General features: G+C 46.7%; 2 protein-coding genes across 2 annotated transcripts in view; both read right to left on the reverse strand.

The window, feature by feature from the left end:
• Positions 1 to 1,970: 1,970 nt before the first annotated feature.
• dact2 (dishevelled-binding antagonist of beta-catenin 2) lies at positions 1,971 to 16,019 on the reverse strand. The gene is given in 6 exon segments (XM_076975302.1): positions 1,971 to 2,126; positions 4,125 to 9,106; positions 9,108 to 9,262; positions 13,292 to 13,570; positions 13,718 to 13,850; positions 15,699 to 16,019. Coding segments are annotated over 5 exon segments (2,625 nt in total). The 5' UTR covers positions 15,954 to 16,019; the 3' UTR covers positions 1,971 to 2,126; positions 4,125 to 7,303.
• Positions 16,020 to 17,752: 1,733 nt separating this feature from the next.
• The window catches only part of eif3s6ip (eukaryotic translation initiation factor 3, subunit 6 interacting protein), a 5,671-nt gene continuing 24 nt past the window's right edge, over positions 17,753 to 23,399 (reverse strand). Inside the window, exons 1-15 of the mRNA XM_076974438.1 lie at positions 23,283 to 23,399; positions 23,138 to 23,180; positions 22,721 to 22,934; positions 22,396 to 22,475; positions 22,043 to 22,104; positions 21,845 to 21,914; positions 21,675 to 21,748; positions 21,260 to 21,431; positions 20,820 to 20,974; positions 20,489 to 20,659; positions 19,887 to 20,020; positions 19,579 to 19,752; positions 19,269 to 19,458; positions 18,977 to 19,057; positions 17,753 to 18,097 (exon numbers count right to left, since the gene is read on the reverse strand). The exon at positions 23,283 to 23,399 is cut by the window's right edge and continues 24 nt beyond it. Coding sequence (XP_076830553.1) covers positions 18,023 to 18,097; positions 18,977 to 19,057; positions 19,269 to 19,458; positions 19,579 to 19,752; positions 19,887 to 20,020; positions 20,489 to 20,659; positions 20,820 to 20,974; positions 21,260 to 21,431; positions 21,675 to 21,748; positions 21,845 to 21,914; positions 22,043 to 22,104; positions 22,396 to 22,475; positions 22,721 to 22,934; positions 23,138 to 23,180; positions 23,283 to 23,309 — 1,722 coding nt within the window. The 5' untranslated portion in view covers positions 23,310 to 23,399 and the 3' untranslated portion in view covers positions 17,753 to 18,022. The remainder of the gene's footprint in view (positions 18,098 to 18,976; positions 19,058 to 19,268; positions 19,459 to 19,578; positions 19,753 to 19,886; positions 20,021 to 20,488; positions 20,660 to 20,819; positions 20,975 to 21,259; positions 21,432 to 21,674; positions 21,749 to 21,844; positions 21,915 to 22,042; positions 22,105 to 22,395; positions 22,476 to 22,720; positions 22,935 to 23,137; positions 23,181 to 23,282) is intronic.

The following is a 23,399-nucleotide window of genomic DNA, read 5'->3' on the forward strand; positions in this document are numbered from 1 at the left end:
GATGGCCTTTTCTAAAACATTATTCAGTAGGTCAGTAGCGGTTGGGGTGTTTGTTCTTGGGGTGTTGAGTCCTTCATAAGACACAGCGGATGACGTTTTTATCCCCATCTATCTGTCCTGGTTAAACATTCGCAGTGCTGTTTGGATGAAACCTTCTGGGTCTCTCTCTAAATAATAATATATTATTTATTTGTAACTTCCTTTATTTCTACCCCCTCAAAACCTCCACCTATTTTTTTAATCCCTTCATCTGTTTTGAAGAGCAGCATAATTCTATATACAAAGTTTGTGCGGGAGCTGAGCTGACTTGTTCATGAATGTGGTTTAAGATGCAGGTGAGGACCTGCCCCCCGTTTGGCTGGGAGGTGGAGCACTCCCGAACACTGCCCCTTTGAGACTCGTTAGTCCAGGGACTGGGTCCTCTCTGTTCTAACAAGCACCATGCGCCTACTGTCTTCCTGGAAATGTAATTGGAGAGTGGCCAGTGTTTCTGCACTTCTGTCAGGCGTCATTTTGACAGCTCCCATTTGACAAAGGGGGCATAACCGCGTTTAACCCGAGTCATCTCCATGGAGGGGGGAGAGAGAGCTGACCTGGCTGACTCCGCGTGCTACGTCACCTCTGTCACAGTGTGCTTCTCAGCCTGTTGGAGAAGCGTGCTCGCCTCCGTCCAGGGTGGAGCAGCAGTGGCTCAGAAGCTCCTGGTGCTTGTCCACAGATAACGGGCTCCCGGGTCCATTAGCACCACAGTTGACCCTGAAGTTGTCACTCGACCTGCATCTGCAATGACTTTATGGCAGCCAGTAGAGTGAAAGTGCTCATATGTGAGGGGGTGTTAAAAGAAGGCGGGGACAGTGGTGTTTGATTGGGGCAGTTTGAAGTGGGTGCCCAAGGAAGGCGGGGTCAGTGGTGTTTGATTGGGGCAGTTTGAAGTGGGTGCCCAAGGAAGGCGGGGTCAGTGGTGTTTGATTGGGGCAGTTTCGCTCAGCACAGAGATGAAAGGGAAGCTGCTGCTGAGGACAGAGTCTAGAGCAGGTCAGCGATTGCGGAGATGTCCATGAAACGAAGGACAACCTAGGACAGCCTGGGACAGCCTGGGACAGGGGCTCAGGGTCAAGAGGAGCCCGACTGACCCCCGTGGGTGGAGAGAGTCTGCCTTGACTAACCCCATGGGTGGAGAGGGTCTGTCGTGTGCAGAAAGCATGAGGGTGTTTCAAAATCATTACGACTGCCCTTCTAATGCTGTTATGTATAGCCTTAGAGAACATATACTCACCTGCTATAACATGGGGGTTTGACATTATAATAGTTCCTTAACATAATCTGGATGTCCTGGTATATTTCCTGGGGTCCAGCGTCCCTTTCCTCTGTGACCTCATGCCCTGGGGACATGCAGTAGGAACTCCAACGTTATCTTAAGGACCATCTGGGTCTGGACAGGGAGGAAGGAGCATGTGATTGTCAGCACAGCCTTTGATGTGACATATGAACACCTCCCCAGACCCCAGACAGACGCGGTCACTCACAGGAGGAAAGTGGGGAATGTTGTGCAGTTGTTCAAACATCACACAGGGTCACACTGAAGCACAAGAGATCTGTGTTCTCTAAGCACCTCTGTTCCTGCTCTCACGTGTGTACGATGAGCGTCACTAACTTATACCAGTCACTTTTAGAGTGTACTTTTCATAATGTTCATAAAGTTCTGAACTGAACTAAACTGAAAATTAAGAAATAATAATCAAAATATTTTGCTATTTTTAGTTTCTTGAGCTATATTTAGTTTCTTTTAGTTTTTACTTCAGTTCAATTCCAATTTAATTATTGAAATTTGGGTCGGATCGTTGTTCATCATTTAGAACTAATCCCGATCACATCACTGGAACAAAGTGATGTGGGACGTGTATCTCTTATGATTACATGCATGGTTCTCCTCAAAGAACAGCCACAGACTGGTCAGAGATTATGCAGGTTCTAATCTTTAATCCTTCCTTTGAGATTGTCATGAATAGCGGACTAGCCCTAAACCATTTCCTGTGGGGCTCGCAATGGGATTTTAAAACAGGAGGGACATCTGTTAGCAGCTGAGCACTTCCTGTCCCACTCTGCCTGTGGAGACATTGGTACATCTGTCCAGGACACACACACACACACACACACACACACACACACACACACACACACAATCAAAATTATCATCAAAGAAGTGTTTGTTCTTTTGCTCTTTGGTGTCTTTAAACAATGAACTAACAGTGCAACTCTTTCCTAAAAGTCTGTATTATTATGTAAAAAAGTCAGATTTAAGTCACAGTCCAAATCAGATGGTTCCAGTTAAGATGTCTAAAATCAAATAGAATACATCAGAATGAAATCACATCACATATAGATTGAGCTTTGGCTGCATGTCCTCATTTTAACCAAGTGGCTTTGTGACACATAGGTAGACGTGTGTGTGTGTGTGTGTGTGTGTGTGTGTGTACGTACTCTCAATGTCCTGAGTGAGTCTGACTCTGTGGGGCGTGAAGGTGGCAATTAGACACCAGCCATGAAGAAGTGTACAGAGACGGGTGATGGGCCTCACTGCTTTAAAGTTACTGTCCTACACACACACACACACACACCACACCCCAACCCAGCCTCCACTCCCCACCCACCCTGCCTGCCTCTGCTCCACTACCCCTCCCTCTCTCTCCCTCTCTCTCCCTCTCTCTCCCTCTCTCTCTGCGCCCCTGCTGTGACCTCGCTGAGTCCTGCTCTGGGTCTCTGTGCAGCAGAGTCTTTGGGGGAGAGATTGGTCCTGTCCTCTTGCTCTCTGCACTGTATTGATACGGAGCAGGACTACAGGACCCCACTGCGGGGCTACAGGACCCCACTGCGGGGCTACAGGACCCCAATACGGGGCTACAGGACCCCAATACGGGGCTACAGGACCCCACTGCAGGTCTATAGGACCCCACTGCAGGGATGAGCCATACTCACTACTGACTTTGAATACCAAATTTAACTGGGAATTAAATTAATCGTTATTGTTGCATCATATTGGCAACACTAGTTATAGTGTCACTGACTTAAGGGTCACTTAAAAATGATATTATAGTATATTCCAAGCACGTGTATATGTGTGTGTGTACACGCATGGATGTATGTGCTTAGTAATGTTCATATATAGCAGTGACTTTGTACTTTGTCTGTGTTGGTTATTATAAATCATCTATTTTGTTTTTTATTACTATGACCCCGTTTACATATAGAAACGACCAGCACCTTATAGCTTCTCTTCCCACACTTGGTGTGTTTGAAGAACCTTTGAAGAACCTTTTGACATCTTATACTATCTAAATATACTTTATTAAATTATGAAGTACCATGTACAATATGGAATTATTATATTAGTATAAAATGTTCATGCTAATTCTGTACCATGTATGGATATATACTTTTTGTTTCTGTCTATAGTATATGTGATTTTTATAGGAGTTTTACACACCTTTCTAAGGGTCAAAGATGACTGGGAATAACAGAACAGAGAATACAGAGAAGTATTGTGTAATGCTGTGAGTGTGTATATGTGTGTGTGTGTGTGTGTGTGTGTGTGTGTGTGTGTGTGTGTGTGTGTGTGTGTGTGTGAGAAATGTGAACGTGATGTGGCGATCTACTGGAGGTCATGTGGCGATCTACTGGAGGTCATGTGGCGATCTACTGGAGGTCATGTGGCGATCTACTGGAGGTCATGTGGCGATCTACTGGAGGTCATGTGGCGATCTACTGGAGGTCATGTGGCGATGGAGGTGAGGTGGTGATCTACTGCAGGTGATGTGGCGATCTACATCTGACTAACATCTGACTAACTCGGCCGTTACTAATAAGGTTCGAGGTCTAAACCAAGCAAACACCAGACTACAACAGAGAATGTTCCGGTTACTCTTTACTTTGCATTTCTCCCCCCAACAGAGCAACAGCAACAAAGAGTCCCAAAGCTTAGAACATTAATAACTACGACCAGTCCAAGGCCTGAATGTGTGGCAGTCCATTGATGAGGCCAGTAGAATCAACCCCCCCCCAAAAAAAGAGTCCCAAACAACACCAACCGTTGAGAGAAAAAAATTGAAAAAATTTAATGAGCTCACCCAGTTCCTTGATATATTTCAATGTGTATCCTCTTTAAAAGGGCAATCCAGACTTTAAAAAGGGAAATCCACCGTTCAAGGACAAGAATGAGAGAGTAAGAAAAAGGTAATTGTTTGATGAGGCCTCCCCAGTAATGCTCTCCAGGCCTCCTTTCCCAAAAAATGGCTGCTCCACTTCCTTTTCCTGTTCTCCAAACAGGGTTTACTTTCAAAATAAAAGTCTCCCTCTATGGGTATTACAAGAAAGTGTCAAAATGCATATGGTTATATACACATACCCTCATATACATGCACATATACAAAGGGAAAACCAGACACAACCAAACAAAAAACCACACTCCCTCTCAACGTGTCTCAGTGAACAGTTAGAGACAATTAGGGACTTTACTCTGCCAGGATAACCTAAACCAACACTACCAGGAATCAGTGTAAGTGTCAATAACCACTAGATATCTCACAGGTTCCCTTATGTGGCGGTGTCACAACTGGAGGTGAGGTGGTGATCTAATGGAGGTGATGTGATTATCTACTGGAGGTGAGGTTGTGATCTACTGGAGGTGAGATGATCTACTGGAGGTGAGATGGTGATGTACTGAAGGTGAGGTGGTGATGTACTGGAGGTGATGTGGTGATCTACTGGAGGTGAGATGATCTACTGGAGGTGAGGTAGTGATGTACTGGAGATGAGGTGGTGATGTTCCGGCTGCGTTCTGGCTACAATCTTTCTTCAGATGTTCAGCCTTCATACATTCACCCCCCACCAGTCTTTCATGGGTTTGTCAGGCACCCAGTACATTTCTGAGCTGTTAATACACTCAGTTCATAATCACTCAGTAAATACTCACAATTAAGACTCATATAGTTAATATTCAAACATTTAATACTCATCCAGTAAATACTCTCACAGTCAACTTCACTTCTTCTCACTGGGAACCAGTACGTCCAGAATTCCCAGTAAGATTCATTTAGATGAAGTAGATTAATCACATGCCCTGCAGGTCTACTGTGGTTGGCCAACTGGAGGTGATCCAGCAAGACCATCTGAACTGACAACTACAGACAGACGGGTCAGGTCAGCTGAACTGTACCACAGGACTCCACCCACATGCCCAACTTCTCCTGTCCTCTATGGACTCCACCCATATCTCCAATCTCTCCTGTTCTCTGTGGACTCCACCCACATCCCTAATTTCTCCTGTCCTCTGTGGACTACACCCACATCCCCAACCTCTCCTGTTCTCTGTCCCTACTCTCCTTCCAATATACCAATTTCTAGCTGTACTCAATCCATTCGCTGTTGGCATCAGAAGTCACCATATCTAGGCAGGGCCAAGGCACACTAGAAACTCCAGACAGCCTATCAGAAGCAACAAGTCTAACAGGAGTGGGCATCGAGGCACAGAAGGAATCTGTCCTGTTTTTCAAAAAATTGCATACCATAGTGATCACTCTTAGCTGAGTCTTAGCCTAGATCAGCTATCAAAAACTTAGCTGTGTCATCTGGTTCTGGAAATGTTTCACTATGGAGTATAATGGCACTACTTTGGCACCAAGTTGTTTGAAAGTTTCCACCAGTTGCTGAGATTCAGCAAATCTTGTGCAGTTGCCCACAAGTCAAGTCAAATGGCTTATGAGTGTCCCAGGGTCTAAAAAGCAAAGTCTGCTAAAAACAAGCACACTTAATCTAATAGAAATGCACTGCTAATGCTGAATTCTGTGAGTGGCGGTTAGCATCCACTTCTATCAATATAAAGACCCTAACCCCTAACCCTTACTCATATCCTGATAGCATTCCACTTCTATTCCTCTACTTCTTCTTCTTCTTCTTTTGGCAAATCCCGTTTAGGGGTCGCCACAGCGGATCAAACTCCTCCATCTGGCCCTGTCCTGAGTGTCCTCCACGGACACACCAGCCACTTTCATATCCTCTACCACTGCATCCATAAACCTCCTCTACCTCTCCTCCTCTTGCCTGGAAGTTCCATCCTCAAGACACTCCTACCAATATACCTCTCCTCCCTCCTCTGTACATGTCCAAACCATCTCAATCTCGCCTCTCTAACTTTATCTCCAAAACTACATGTGCTGCTCCTCTAATAAACTCCTTTCTGATCCTATCCTTCCTCGTCACTCCAAATGAGAATCTCAACATCTTCATCTCAGACACCTCCATCTCCCTCACCTGTCTCTTTGTCAGTGCCACTGTCTCCAGTCCATACAACATAGCAGGTCTCACTACTGTCCTATAGATCTTTCCTTTCATTCTAGCTGACACCCTTCTATTCCTCTACTTCTATCATTCCAAATACTATCCTTCCATCTTCCAGTCATTTCATTTATATGACTGGATTCCTCCAGCGTGTTGAGCAGGAGGTGGCATCATCTGTGTCCATGGCAACAGATCCAAGCCCAGCTGTGTGTGTGTGTGTGTGTATTAAAAGACCCATGGCGCAAATGCACTAAATCCAATCTCCCATTCCAAGCTGCACTGCAGGAATATTAACAGAAAGATTTGTGTAGCACTTTGAGGACGTCGTGGCAGTGTAGCTGCTGAGGTGCTGCTTCTCTGCTGTAGAGAAACTGCTTATCTCATGTGGATTAATGGCTTGTTAGATGAACTCTTGTGCAGATTCACTCGTTTGACTACTGTAAGATGTTCCTGTAATATGAAGAATATTTTAACCATTTGCAACTTTGCACTTGCACTTGTTTGAAGCCAGATGCCAGAAAGTCAAACACTTATATGGACATTAAATAGCATTTATTTTGCAGAAAGAATAAGAAAATTAAAATGCAAGTGAATACCATAAAAGGACAAGTTTTTTTGTGATTTTGGATGTACAGGAAAGAAAACAGACATCAGAAATATTTACAGACAACATTCACCTGAATAAAAAACACATTCTGTCTGTTTCCTCAATGTTTGCATTCAGTAAGTAATTAAACCAGTAGGTGATTAAGCTAATAGGCAATTAAAGCAATTAAAGTCTTTGGTGATAGGTTATAAGGGTAGCACCAGCAGAGCTGCACAAGGCATTGCAGCAAAAATGCCAAACCAGAGTAAAAACATGATCTCGGTCATCTGTGTAAGGTGTGGGATCAGAGCTGTAAGGGGAGGAGTCAGAGCTGCAAGGGGACGGGTCAGAGCTGTAAGGGGAGGGGTCAGAGCTGAAGGTTTTCTACACCAGGGTCATGACCTTGAGTGAAGTTGGCTGAAAGCGCCGGATCTTCTTCTTCAGTGCTCGTGAGGCTTTGATACGGCAAGCCGATGGCTCTGGAAGAAGGTGTGGCTCAGAGCGAAGGGGGGGCTGGGGGCGGAGCCCTGCAGCCACAGGGCCCACTGTGGCCTTGGCCCACACCAGGTCTCCTTCGTTCTCCTCTCCCTCTGACGGATCATCATCGTTCAGCGACAGGCTGCTGTCAGAGGCGGAGGCGGTTTGGGAATCACCGCTGGACTCGCTGTCTCCGAAGCGGTTGGTGGTGTAGTCGCTCAGCTCACCCTCACTGCTGCCTGTCACGGTGGAGTGGAAGAGGGAGGGACACTCTGCTGAATACTCCGACTCGCACCGGGGCGGACACCGGGGCGGACACCGGGCCGGGCAGCGGGACGGACATCTTCCACATTCGCCAGTCGGTGGGTGACCGAACGACACATCGCTAAAGAAAAAAGGAGATGACAAACACGGCAAAAGAGGGCGAGGAAGGCCCGGGTGTGGCCTACCATTCTCACCCCGCACCATGCCCGGCTTGGGTGTGACCCGGTGGGCAGAAACCTCCCTCGACCTCCAGCAGGTAGTGACTGCTGGGAGCCCCTGGACCTCGGAGGCAGAGGGCCACTTCCGAGAACTCTGCTTTTTTCTGGTTTGGGACAGGGGCAGGATGTCCTGGTCTGAGAATGGGGCCTTGCGGGACTTGCTGGGTCTAGGGCACTGGGTTGGCTGAGGATGACACTGAGAGCCAGAGAGATTCCCAGATCCTGAAGGTGTGGCATGTGAGCAGGACAGGGGTGGGGCTTCCCCCAGGCGGCACTCCTCTCCCAGGTGGGACTCCTCCCGCTCTGCTCGTCCAGGCCACTCCTCTCTCACTGCACGAGTTTTAGTGCCACAGCTCCTCTCCAGATCCTGCTCCTGCCACAAAACTTTCTGTAAGTGCCTTCTAACCAGAGGTTTCTCGTTACTCCTCTTCCTCAGTTTCACAGCCTTTGTTTTCTTGTCCGCCTGGCGCACCTTCACGATCTGCGTCCCTGCGGGCACAAACTGGGCAAGTACGAACTCAGGCTGTAGTGCAGTGGCATGTCCCCCGGTTCCTGCTCCAGATCTGACTCTGGCCTCCTGCTGTGCAGAGGTGAAGCTGCGTCTCCTCTCCAGGGACTTTGGGGCCACACCCTTAAAAGCATCCTTGTTGTCGTGGTTAAAGTGAACACCTTGATCGTCTCCCTCAGTTCTCGCTCGGCCTGGAGACTCTCTCGTGCCTAGAGGAACCATCACTTCAGACTGGATGTGATCTCCCATATCTGTCAGATGTTGGACATTTCCCAACTGGCTTGATTCTTCAAGGCAAATACTAGCTGATTTCACTTGCTCTTGGCTTCCTTGTTTTGGTTGAGATTTTCCTCCTGGACTCTCACTGGACACAGTGTTCAACTGTGGGTCTCTTTCCATTTCAACGGTAGTCAAAAGCTCACAGGACACAGATGGAGCTTTGGCTCCATCTAAGCTACAAGCCTGGGCGTCTCCCCAGAGAACACAGCCTTTCTTCGCACCCTCTCCACTCTGGAGATTCGTCTCACTGGAACCACGCTGAAGCTGTTTGACAATGTAGCCAGCAGGTGTGGGACCAGAAGGCTGCTCCTCAGGGATTGCGTCCACAGCAAGGCCTATTTCGTTGTGCCTTTCCTGAACTTCAGAGGACATGAGTGTCCCCTGATGTCCACTGAGCGTGAAGATGGGACTCTGGAGTGCCACAGCGTGCAGGGGGCTGGGGGTACCGATACATTTCAGTACCATTTCGAGACACCAGGCTGTTCCGGTACTTAGGGTCCATAGTAGAGCTGCTGAGAATAGAGCCAAGGGCCAACGTCTTTACCTCAGTGGGTCTATAACAGCCTAAACCAGGGAGGATGACTCGGTCAAGATCACCTGAAAAGCAGAAAGAGAAACAAAATAATTTCCAAAATTATTCATTATTATTATTGTTGTTGTTTTATTGTTGTCGATGTTAATGTTGTTGCTATTATTGTGTTGCTATCCTCTATTTCATGGGTGCCCACAACTTGTCAGCTTGCGAGCTACTTATAAGATGACCAAGTCAAAATGATCTACCTACAATAAAAATGCAAAACAAATGTATTTCTTCTATATTATCATTATTTATTATTATTACTATTTAATATTGTGTATTCCTTCTTTCCTTTTCCTTTTAGGATAAATAAAGTATTTTATTTATTTATATTTATAAAGTATTTTAAAGTATCGTTAATTGTAGTGAGAAATGCTCGCAGTCCGCAATATCCTTCCAAAGTTACAGGGTCAAATCCTCGGCCATGACTTCATAGCGCCATTTGACTGTATTCCTCGATACCTGGAGAGCTTTAACTGAAGATAATATTTCCGATTTTTTTTTTATGTCTCGCAACAAGGAATCAGCAGCTTCAAGAAATGCCTCTTTTATCATCTCTCCGTCTTGGAAGGACTTCTTGTGCTTAACAATGAAGTGACTCCCTAAAATGATGCTTTGGTGGCTGCCTTCACTTTTGTGAAGGAATATGAGGAAAATGACTGCTGTTCGGACAACTGGGATTTTAGTTCTTTCACCTTTCTCCTTCTCAGCTCGCTTTTCGGAGGAAAGTCATCGTTTTTATGTACAGTCCAAAATGCCGCTCCACAGAGCCAGAGTGGCTAATCGGGAGAGTCAGGAGGATTCCCAATGGGCCAGCTCATGTAGATCTCTAGTTTGGGTCGATTGGGAGGGAAAAATAATTTGGGCTGGATTTGGGCATGAAACTCCCGAGCTGAAAAATGGGCCCACTCTGGCCCTGCTGCTCCACATTGCCCTTCTTTGCAATAGCAACGGCACACGGACAGATGAGGCAAGAATATGACATAGTGAAAAAAAATCTTCCTTCCATTCTGTATGGAAGTGGTAGATTTTAGGCTTCTTACTCGGACCAGCTCCGGCACTCATTTTTATACCTTTGTTGAATTTAGTTTAAATAAATTGGAGGTTCGCTACGCAGCAAGGTAACTGAACAAGTTAGCGCGGTTAAACGGTGTAAGTGGTGTACAGACGTATGAGATCAATCCAGGAATTAGAGTGTAAACACAAGATCTGTTTTTTCCACTTCCCTTGTTGTCCCTTACCTGTGTATCCTTACTTGTGCATCCTTACCTGTGTGCCCTTAAGCCCGGTTCACACTACACGATTTTAGTCTGGTTTTTCAGTCGCCGACTGATTGGCGACAGAAACTGTGGTCGGAGGCAAATCGGCGATCACTCGTCGCTCGCTCAGTCGTGTAGTGTGAACTGCTGAAAGACGCTCGCCGAGCCGTCGCCGACTCGTCGCGACCGGCATATATCTAGCATGTTTAATATCTAGCCCAGTCGGCGACTGAGCGTCGGCAGCAGCGTCTAGCTACAGCCAATGGGAACAGCATCTAGCTATAGCCAATGGGAACAGCATCTAGCTACAGCCAATGGGAACGCGGAGAGAGAACCGCGGCACCGCTGAAGATATCTCTGAAGAATGTAAAAAACTTTCAAGAATGCTTTCAAAACAGTAACCCAGCAAACACACAAAATCCTCACCTTTCTTACAACTTTACTACAACACTGTGTTTAAGTTATTGTGACAGCACTGGAGAAATAGTGCGATTGATTATATCTATGTTCACTGCAACGGAGAGATGAAATAATTCTGGCAACTTGGGACTATGGAGTGTTTAAAACCCTATTATGCAGAAGCGCCCCCTAGTGGGCCCGCCGGCGGGCCCAGCTCCTTTACGGCGATATAAAACATATTAAACATTAATGAATCTCCGAACAAAAGCGCTTAAATCAAAATTTCCTATCCCATCTACATGCCTACCGAGTTTCAGCCGTCTACGTGCAGCCGATCGCGAGATATCCGGCTTTGAAGTTGACCACAAAAGTGCACCCCGCGAGGGGGTCTCCCGACATATCCGTTTACAAAACATATTTATGTTGTGAAATGTCTTAATGTTTTGTCACCTAAAAATCGTTTACTAATAAGGCTTTAATTTAAGACCTTAACAGCGTAGATCCGTTGTGGTTAAGTACCTTAAAAAGCTTGCTCACCTCACTGCAAAATTTTCCAAAATCCGCTTCCTGAATGAGACACTCCGACAAATCTGCCCCCTAAGCGTCACAGAAGCATTCTTAACGCTGATTTGACCCCTCATTACAAAGCTGCAGCGGTTCTGCTTTGATTTGAGTGGTTTTTATTGGTCTAAAGTGGGGTAGTGACTTTGAATGACAGGTTTTACAACCTCTCCCACGGCGAGGTGCGAAGGGGAGGGGGGGAGGGTGAACCAATAAGCCCACAGAGACAAGCTGGCGCCTCAGAAGTGATTGAAAGCTGTTCTAACCAATAGTGTACATCCTTCCGAAGCTAACCAGCCCTCATATGACATGATTGGTCAAGTATATTTTTAAATTGAGCCCTCGGAAACTGGCGCTTCATTTCCAATTTCGGCCGCTAGCATAGCAACATAAGCTAACCCTTTGCTAACCTAAGCTAAGCTCCCCAGAACACACTGTTCGGCGAAACTGAAGCAGCCATGGATTATTTTGTTCGTTTTTATGCGGATTGTGGATACTTTTGAACATAAACGGATTACTTTGTGTGGAATATATGAGCAATTTTCGGAATTTTCGCCAACCCGGAAGTGAGACGGTACACCGGCTACGACGCGATTCTACGTACTGTGAGTAACAATGGATAATTTTTCATAAGCGATATTGTACAAAATATATATTCTAATACTAAACATTAACTAAGCGTTAGATTATAAACAGTTTTAGAGCGTTTGAGTGCTGCAGCACTCTGTATCGTGTCGGATGCTACCGGAGTTGGCTACGGTAACCTAGCTTATGCTGTCGGACTATATTGGACATAAATATGATATCATAACGTTCATATTTGGACATGAAATTTAGTCATTGGAATTTTCTGGTCTTGCTGTAATATGTGCAGCATTGTTGTTTGTCGTAGCTCCTCGGTTTCGTGTAAGGAATTTGTTGGCATGTTAGCTTAGTTGGCTAATGGTGTGTGTCGGGTGTGGCATATTTAGACATGGGTGTGGTGCACTTGACATACCTTGGATAAAGCTGAATAACTTTTCAATGCTTGCATGGATTTGCTCCATTTTTTCTGTGTTGTTAGAAAAGACCCTAGCGAAATTTATTGTAATTTCTGATACCACATTTGAATAACTATGTGAATATACATTCCAGTCATGTTCAAGTTCAAGTCAGCATTTGTGACATTCCTGGCATATTAGCATCTGCAATAGAGGCTCTAAAATAAACCAAATTATGTGAATATGATATTGAAGTGTATTAATATGTTCCCCCAACTGCCTACTTCAGTTTGAGCCATGAATGATAATTTTCCTATATGTACAACTTGAGATATCTAGTTTTAATGTGAACTATGTCAAAAATGTTAAAAATGGCCACCAGGCGTGCGAATCTGCAGTATAAGGTTAAACGGTAAAAAAATAATAATAACGAAAATGTGGAGTACATGTACATAGTTTTTTTTTCTTCTACGTGGTGTTGCTGGTTCTCGCGAGAGTTTCGTTTTCGTGTTCTCGTGTTTTTGGACGGCAGCCAGATGAGTCGGCGATTCCCCAGTCGTGTAATTCGTGAGCCCACGTCGCCGATCAGTCATGTAGTGTGAAAGCCACAACAACTGAAAGACTCGCGATTACAGCACAACCAGTCGTGTAGTGCGAACAGCACAAAAACCTGATGACTGAAAAGTCGTGTAGTGTGAACCTGGCATTACTTGTGCATCTTTACCTGTGTACCCTTACCCGTGTGCCCTTACCTCTGTGCCCTTACCTCTGTGCCCTTACCTGTGTATCCTTCTGCCTGTTTTAAGGTTTTCCTGCCCATCTGTGACATGCTCAGTGTGTTCCTGCTCACCTGTGGATACGGGTCTGGGCCGGGCCCTCTCCGAGCTGATGGAGGCTGTGCGTATCCCGCTGCTCCCCAGACGCACCCCCATCCCCCGTGGTATATCTAGCCGGCCCGGCGAGTCGTCTGCAGAGCGCCGGCGGCCTGAGTCAGCCTGCGTGGGAAAGCCACGGCCTGAGGGGGGCGGTAGAGGGCTGGCCTGCGATGAGGACGATAGGCACTCGCTGTAGACGGACGTGCAGGAGTTGGAAAGGGAACCCAAACCACCGTCACTGAGCTCGTAGAAACCTGAATAAAGAAACCCACCATGATGATATCACTAATGCATGAGGGTTAGGGTGTCTGGGTTATGGTTAGAGTGTCTGGGGACATGAAGCAGTGACATCCTCGTTTTCCTTTCGTGGTTCTGTGTGTTTGGCGTGTTACATTGCCCACCTGAGCTGGGTCTGCTGTCGGTGTCCAGGTGTTCAGCTGACGTTCTGCACATGCTCAGTTGGAGCTCGCCGAGCTGCTCGTCCAGCTGCTGCAGGTGTGTCTTCAGTCCGAGATCCTGCCTGCGCAGACGTGTCTGCACACAACAAACACACAGGAAGGTCAATCCAGTTCCAACAAGCACACAACAAACACACAAGACGGTCAGTCCAGTTCCAAATGTCTCTACAGGGCTCATGGTAGGTGCATTTACACTATTGTGTGGTTCAGTCCAACTCACACCACTTCACTACTGAGTGGTTCAGTCCAGCTTGTGGGACAGGTTCCTCGACCCATCGGGTTCCATTATTACTGGAGAATGAGTCGTGCTGTAATAAGACTACACAATAATATAATAATAATGTAATATACTACACAAATGTTTCTGAAATACATTTTTCTACTACCAAATTTCAGGGTTGATTGTATTCACAGGTGCAGGTGACATCCAGAAATGCAAACTAGCATAAGAAGGAAAGAAAAGTTTAACAACCATGAAACCAATACACACAGCCCCCTACAGAAAGCCCCGCACACGCAAGCAGCCTATTGGCTGGTGGGAGATGAATAAAGACAATGGCGCCCAACACCAGAAGACTGTAAAGAATTATGAAGGAGTCCTGCAGTTATACGGCGGCCCCGGGGGCAGCAAGAGGGAGAGATGCACAGAAGAGAGAGAGAGAGAGAGAGAGAGAGAGAGAGAGAGAGAGAGAGAGAGAGAGAGAGAGAGAGAGAGGTAGTGTAGTTGACCATTAACCGCACTAGCATGAGTGTGTGTGTGTGTGTGTGTGTGGGGGGGGGGGGGGGGGGGGGGGGGGATTTGGCTGCTTGGAATCCCTTGTCTCTCCTGCAGAGATGCATTGTGGGCTCTTAACCACAATCCTGAGCAGCAGACAACACAAGCCAAAGCCGAATTCCAGAGCAGGCAGTCTGAGTGAAACCCCCACATGCCAAATATTGACCTGCTGCTTTACACAAGAAGATGTGTAGACCCATGGGTCTTTATCACCAGAACAATGGAAAACATCATCTGTTAATATGAATTTTATTAAAATCACACTTCTCAAATGAAACATTTTATATAATCAAACATCTTCAGTTTTTCAGCGGATTGTATGTTATTACCATGCAGTGCGGCGGAGGGGTGCGCACTGTAATTGGAAGCAGTGTTGCGGTTAACTGAAGAGAAACCGTGTCTCCCGTCCTTTTCCGTGACCGGAGCGCATGAAGAGTTCGGATAAAGTACAAAAGGTTCAAACGTCCACGAGGGCGCAGCGCGGGGTCAATCCCGTGTCGCCAACTGGGTCCATTTTTTTTGTCGCCGTTCTCCTTAAACTGGGTTAATGATCAGAGACGCAACACCCCTGTGCGGTGCGGACACCCCACCTCCCCTCAGCGCCTGGACTGAACCTTGATTTACGAGCCTTCGCCGCCCCCAGCTGCGCCGACGAACAAACAAGTGCTCTTAAACCCCACAGTGTGTAATCAAGGCCTCTGACAAGTCGTGCGTAAAACTCGGTGGCGTTTCTTACCGCTCCGATTTTAATCTCAGCCATAGGAATCAATACTTTATCCAGAACTATGCAGTCATGAAAATATAAAAGTCAATCATCGTGGAGTTGATGATTAGAGTTCTTGGCAAAACAGCTAGTTTGAATGAATGCTACTTATTTACTATTTTTACAAGATAAGCTCCAAGATAAGATGGTTCATGTCTATTTATGATATTTTGCTTGAAAAATAAATTAACCATGATGACCAATAATTATCTATAATAATTTTACATTTCCATACCAGTTAAAAAATATTAAACATATAGTTTAGGCACTACTTTTCCATACCAAACATTAATTAACCTTAATGACCTATAATGTATATACTACTTTTCCATACCAAACATTAATTAACCTTAATGACCTATAATGTATATACTACTTTTCCATACCAGTTTTAGTTTCAGTGCAGTAAGCGTTGCTTCTAGCCGCTGGTCCTCACCGGTCGCGTCCACATCACGGTTGACTAGGTGAGCAGATCTCACCGGATCGCCGTCGTTCATCCGCAGAGCCCAGAGGACCATGTGTCTCTGTGTGTCTCTCAGAAAGCGCATCTCCTCCAGTCCGGCCAGGGCGGCCTGCAGTCTCTCCCCCACCCTGGCGCGGTCCATGCCCAGCTGCTCCGCGGGGACCTTTCTGCTCAACATCTTTGTGGAAGACGTGAGAACATGTCCGGAGTGTCTGGAGGGGTAGGAGTCAGGAGCAGCCCAAACTCAGCCTGAATGACACCGCTCACATCAGGGGCTAGGACAGTAGGGGCAGGCTCCTCCCTCGTTTAATATATGCGCGTTTGGGTTGTGCCATTGGTCGGAAGGGGAGTGCGACTGGTAACGCCCACTCGGGACGCAGCGCGTGCAACGTCCTAGACAGCCGCGAGCTGTTGGTGCTTTTTGAGGATTTTTTGTTTTTGTAGCAGTTAGTAAACACAAACTCAGGACGTGAAAATGAAACAGAAGTTATTTAATGCTTAATATATAATTGTTTTTTTCGTAACCCACTAGTTCAACGAGAATGCAGATGTCTTAATTTAACGTTTTTTAAGAACTTGTCCAAGTTGAAGTTAAACCGTCACGGTAACAGTCCTGGTACACATGTATTCCAAGTTGTGGGACGAGGCAAAACTTCTAACTGACACATACTGCAAGTTGCAATACGTTGACCAGTAGCGACCTCTAGTGGCCGAAGAATGAAATTTACAAATAGATCCAAAGTGAGCAAAAACTACATTTCCCACAATTATGTTATCCGCGAAGTGAAGGCATCTCGACACTGCAGTGTTTCCATATCGATGCAATTTTCCCAATAAGTGTACACACAAATAATGCAATTACAAATAATGATGCCAAAATGTCCAGGAAGAGAAACATCGATGCAGATAGAAGGTGTTTCAAGGAAGATGGGAAAGCGATGTTTGCGCTTCAAGGAGAAAAACGGGTATGAAGATGAAGCGGTGGCGGTTGTCAAAGAGTGCAATATATGTCGGCATTTTGCGACCAAACACGGAGCTAAGTATGCCAAAATTAGACATCAAGAAAAACAACGAACTGTCAAAGAATTAAAAGCAAACTGCGATCGCAACAGAATGTGTTCACAACCACAAACGAAGCGGCAGTAAAAGGTAGCTTAGTTTTGGCTGAAGATATCGCCGCCCTTCAGTCTGTTTCAGAAGGAGCGTTATTTGATATTTCAAGTTTTGAACAAAGTAAATGTGATATATTTGATCATTTTTTCTTTATTTACTTGGATAGTTTGATCGTTGATGGAGTAATGTGGGTTTCATAACCTAACAAATTTTAAGGATTTATGTTATAACAGAGCAACAAGCAAACATTTTTTTACATTTACGCAAATATATCTAATATTTGTAACTTGAATAAGTAATAAATTCAGAGGTATTTAACATTAAGGAGTAGTTACATTTATAAGTTACATATGGCCCTCTGTGGGTAACGATTATGCTGATGTGTCCCGCGGTAAAAATGAGTTTGACACACCTGCTTTAGGGATTCATTTTCTATACATTGATTAAGAATAATATTTTCAGAAATTATACTAGTAGTGATTTAACATGTTTAAAGTCTTGGTTTAGTACCAATCCTGATCTGGAAAACCAACTTTGGGATTTAAATACAATGGGTCTCTGCATTGCTGCAGTATTTACTTAAATCCGAATTTTCCTGGCTTGTTGAAGACTACAAGAAAATAATGCAAACGGTGTTGCGAGCCGATGGTGATGAGAACTGATGATAAACGCATGCAGGAAGGTGAATGGCTGTTTGCAGAGCACACCGATCTCTCAAAGTCAGGATAAAGTGGGACGAGATTGTTAGTTTCACTGTACCCATTGTGTTTATGAGAACTTTAGTATGAACACCAAAACTTCAGGTGAAGTCAATCTGATCTCTGATCGTTTGAGTCCATGAAAGGAACAAAGACAACAGCCTCATTCACCACATCAGCTGTAACTTTATTGTATCTCTGTGAAACGGTTCAGAAGAAAACAAACTGGTAAATGAGCAGGTAACTGGAGCAGAACCAACCACCCAAACAGGCTCAGAGTGGTCAGACTGTCCCGGCACAGCGGCTCCTGGGGAGTGGAGGGGTCAGCACCACCCCCACCCACGGGTGCAGCTCTGCCATGGGCACGCCAAGTGTGGGAGGAAGGCGGAGCAGGAGACGGGTCGTTGATGGGGCGGGGCTTGTGGAGGGGGCGTGGCTATGTGGCTCTTGGTGCACTGCTGCTGGAACCAGTTGTGGTCGGGGTGGACATCTTCTTCAGGGTTCGGTTGAGCTGCAATGACAGACAGGATTCGGTTGACCTCCGACCTCAACTGCAACTGTAGACTGTGAAACCCCCCAGTGCAGCACAAATGTGGACCAGGCTGCCAAAGGCCTGACGGACATCAGAGAACTAATGCCATGGCAACCTGGCTGACAGCAGAGAACTAACGCCATGGCAACCTGGCTGACAGCAGAGAACTAACGCCATGGCAACCTGCCTGACAGCAGAGAACTAACGCCATGGCAACCTGCCTGACAGCAGAGAACTAACGCCATGGCAACCTGCCTGACAGCAGAGAACTAACGCCATGGCAACCTGCCTGACGGACAGCAGAGAACAAACGCCACGGCAACCTGCCTGACGGACAGCAGAGAACCAACGCCACGGCAACCTGCCTGACGGACAGCAGAGAACCAACGCCACGGCAACCTGCCTGACGGACAGCAGAGAACCAACGCCACGGCAACCTGCCTGACGGACAGCAGAGAACCAACGCCACGGCAACCTGCCTGACGGACAGCAGAGAACTAACGCCACGGCAACCTGCCTGACGGACAGCAGAGAACTAATGCCATGGCAACCTGCCTGACGGACAGCAGAGAACTAATGCCATGGCAACCTGCCTGAAAGAGAACAGTATATTAACAGTGTCTTGTCCTGTTTTCACAGCCATATTGAACCAACCTCTAGTTCAAATGTGTTTGCTAAGAGAAAAGGACACGTGTTCACATTTAAAATGAACTTAAATGTGAGTGAACACCGTTTTGAACGGCACTAATTCAGACTGAGATTACACTAACCGCGCCCACATTAACGGCTGAGAAGATGCACTCTTCATGTAGGCTGTCAAACGAGGGACACAGTTGTGAGGTTTAATCACAGGTTTACCTCCTCAAATTTGTGGATCTGTCGGATAAAGAAGTCTCCATAGCGACGGGCCACCTTGGTGTCTGCAATGTGGATCATGTCCTGGGGAGAGAAGCACAGTGCACAGTGTAAGAGGACTGACCCTGGATCTGTACCTAGACCTAATACCTGTTATTACACACAATATGGACCCGGCCAAGAAGACTGACCCTGGATCTGCACTTAGACCCAATACCTGTATTAACACCAAATATGAAACTGTAGTAATTACACAAATCTACACACACACACACACACACACACACACACACACCTTGTCGATGTAGAAGTCCACCTCGGAGGCAGACTGGAACTCTCCGTCCAGGGCCGAGATGCCGCTGGTCCACACCAGGTTCTTCATCTTGTGCTTGAAGACGAGGAGCTGGATGCGGAACTCCTGCTCAGACATGTCCAGGAAGCCGGCCAGCTTGGCCACGGGCATGGTGGTGTAGAGCTTCAGGAAGCTGCAGGAACACCACCAACCTCAAATAAACACACACCTCCTCCACCGCGGGGAACACACACCCACCCACACCCCACACCCACCCCTACACCACCCTCACCCTACCCCACCCCCACCCCACCTGCGGATGGTGGAGAGCTGGGCCTGCTGCTGCACCTCCTCTGCGAACACCTTCAGCTGCTGTTGGAAGGGCTCCTTGTGGTAGTTGGGGTGCACGTTGTCGTAGTTCGGCACCACGGGGGACAGGAACTTGGGGCAGGCGAAACTGAACAGCTCCTCAAACACCTGGAGGTCTCTGGGAGACACAAACACACAACAGCACAGTCATGACCTCAGTAATGTGTGTGTGTGAGCAGAGTACGTGTAATGTGTGTGTGTGTGTGTGTGTGTGTGTGTGTGTGTGTGTGTGTGTGTGTGTGTGTGTCTCACCCCTTCTGCATACGCAGCATCTTGTCTCCGTATTTCTCGCGGAGCTGGGTGTGGATGCTCTCGTCGATGCGCATGGGGTACATGGTGAGGGCGATGGCCAACAGACCGTGCATCTGTTCATTCTGCTTATTAATCTGGACAACACCAGAGAGAATACGACACTACTCAACATCACACAACACCACACAACACTACACAGCATCACACGACACACTGCCACAGCACCGTGAGCGCAACACTAAACAACACTACACTACATGAGCACATTACATCACACGTCAACATGAGCACAAGACCGCACAACAACTCTGCACTACATGAGCTTCACTACACAACACTGGGACAACACGAGCATCACAATACTACACAACACTGGGACAACACGAGCATCACAATACTACACAACACTGGGACAACACGAGCATCACAATACTACACAACACGAGCATCACAATACTACACAACGGCAACAGCTCATGACACTTCACAGCACAAAAGCACCAGGTCCCACCGCACTACACAAGCGTTAGTGTTACAATACGTCACAACACAGTAACATCACTCGAGCACATGGCGACGTGGTCGTGTGGGTGTGGGCTGACCATCTCGTATTTGTAGGTGGACCTCTGGAACATGTTCCTGGTCCTCTGGATGTAGAGAAGGATGTTGGCGAAGACGCGGATGGCGTCCTGGTAACGGCGCATCATCAGGTAGGCAAAGCCCACGTAGTAGTAAGTGGAAATCTGACACTCTGGCACACGAGAATACATGCTCTGAGAGAGAGAGAGAGAGAGAGAGAGAGAGAGAGAGAGAGAGAGAGAAAGAGAGAGAGAGAGAGAGAGAGAAAGATAGAGATAGAGATAGAGAGAGAGAGAGAAGGATGAGCATCTCTTCCACAGGCTGCTACTCTTCTGAAGCAGTGGGGCGATCTACCTTCTTGTTGAGTTCGATGTTCTCCAGGACTTTGATGGCCTGGTAGTAGTCTCCCAGCAGAGAGTGTAACCTCAGCAGGCCCACCAGGCTGAAGTACCCCAGCATCTTATACAGAGAGTGACGGCCATACTCCCCAGCCACGCTCTCAGGGTCGCCTGCAGCACACACACGCACGCACGCACACACGCACGCACACAGAGCCCTCAGAGACGGAAACAACCTGGTCTGCAGGACTTTATAAATGTTGAGTTTTTTTAAGAAACACCTTGAGGTGTCAAAACCTCAACAAAAACCCACAAGAAAAAGAAAACAATGCACCAATCTTGCCACCATCCACCACATCAGCGTCCAGCATGGAGATAATGACTGACATTTACGTCACATGGCCTTGCTGCAGCGCTTTTAGCTCCACCCCCAGTGGTGCTGCCCCGCCCCCTCACCTCCGCTGGTGTAAACCTCCAGTTGTCGGTTGATGTTGCTCTTGTCCACCAGGGAGTGCAGCACGTTCAGGACGCTGTGGACGTTCCAGATCTTTGGGTTGCTCCTCAGGAACTCGATCTCCTCCTCAGACTTCTTGGCCGTCTTGCAGCGGTACTGACTAAACGACTGGAACTACAGATGGGAGATGGTACTGAGAAACCCATTCAGCCACCATCACTAGTCTGTCTGCGTCAAACAAATCCCTGAAATATTAACAGATGACCGGGCTAAAAGTTTCACATAGAGCAAGAGGTCAGCCCATCAGGTGGGCGTGTCCTCCAGACCCAGGGGTCAGCCCATCAGGTGGGCGTGTCCTCCAGACCCAGGGGTCAGCCCCTCAGGTGGGCGTGTACTTCACAGCCGGGCGGCTCTTACCTGGTAAATGAACTCATCGATGATGTCCCACAGCCACTGGTTGGGAAGCTCCAGAGGTGCAGGGCCGTCAGCATCTAACCAGAAATCACACATCAACCATCTCAAACTTCACAAACCAAATTCAGTATAGAGTGACGCACAGATCTACGTCCATCCGTCACGGAACTTACTGAGAATGTAGTTGAAGAGGTTGCAGTAATTGTAATAGGATTCAAATCTCTGCTCCAGTGTTGGTCCTCCCTACAAACCACACACACACACACACACACACACACACACACACACACACACACAGTAAGCCTTTAATAAAACACTGTGCTGAGCAAATGAGTCCAAAGACACTGGTGAGTGGCCACTGGGAAACTTACGCTGACTTTGGCGTATATGTGGCGGTAATAGAGCTCCTTGTACAGGATCAAGAAAACCGCATCTGTGATGGAGAGCAGGTGTTAGGAACTCATCTTTAGCTCTCAAAACATCACTTAAATACATTTATAATGTTTGTCTGAAACATGTTGAATATATGATCCAATCAGATTTTTGAAACACGTGCAGACACCGACGGTGGGACTCATGGTGCTGATCTGCCTAGGGCAGCCATGTCTGAAAGACCCAGAACCTTCTCTCCACAACTTACACAAGGAGCAAAACCTTCACCCCAGTCTCAAGCCCAACATCTACTGACCTCCCACGTCCTACAGATCATTAGATGATCCCTCACCATTTCCCACCAATGAGGCGATGGCTTCAGCTTCTGGCCACGGAGACGTCTTGAAGAAGCGCTCAGTCAGTTTGTTCCAGCTGCGTGTTGAGAGAAACATGGAAGTAACGTGTGCAGTAGAAAAACAAAACTGATTCTTACAAAGGAAACAACCTCCATTCCAACCTCTATTTTTACACTTCCACTTATTTAATCAAATTAACATGGACTCATGAAATGCATGAGAGACAAAGAACTAAACATCTCAAGTTAATACTAACACCGCAGTCTCTACTCCCTCAAAGAACCCTTGAGAAATGATGTCCACTTGTGCAGGTATGCTCACCTGTTTTCATAGACGTCCTGTATTTCGTAGATCTTCTGTTCGATGCTCTCACTGGAGACGCGGTTGGCCTGCAGCTCGTAAACCTTCTGGTCGATCAGGTCCGAGATGGTCTTATGGAAATACTGGAGGAAATTCTTTATCACTTCAGGGATCACGTGATAGGTTTGCTGGTGCTCGTACTGGCGCTCATAGGCCAGATCTGCTTTAGGATCACCTACCAAAATAAGAGTGCATATTTTAAAAGGCGATCACCTAGCAAAATAAGAGTCCATATTATTAACAAGGTGATCTGGTCAAGCTGATGTCTCATAAATATAATCACAACAGATAGAAAAAGGTTATTCATTTTCTTGCAGTGCAGTTTTAATTGGTGTTATGGTTTGATGGATCTCCGTTGTAATGGTTGTGAACACTCACCCGTGTGGAGATCATAGTCGTTGGGGTAGCTGTAAGGATCATACTAGCAAGAGAGACAAAAAAACACAATTACAAAGCGCGTCTGGTGGGCTCTAGGAGGTACAAACGTGTTTTCTCCGCCAGCACTAAGAGAGCAGCGCCTTACCTCCTCGTCCTCGGCGGGGTAAGACATTATAAACCTGTCTGTCTGTCCTCGTTAACGACAACCAACTAACGCAGATATCAACGCGCTACCACGCGCCGGGGGGAAAAGGAAGTGCTG

The sequence above is a fragment of the Brachyhypopomus gauderio genome, chromosome 15 (assembly GCF_052324685.1).
Source record: "Brachyhypopomus gauderio isolate BG-103 chromosome 15, BGAUD_0.2, whole genome shotgun sequence".
Taxonomy (NCBI): Eukaryota; Metazoa; Chordata; class Actinopteri; order Gymnotiformes; family Hypopomidae; genus Brachyhypopomus; species Brachyhypopomus gauderio.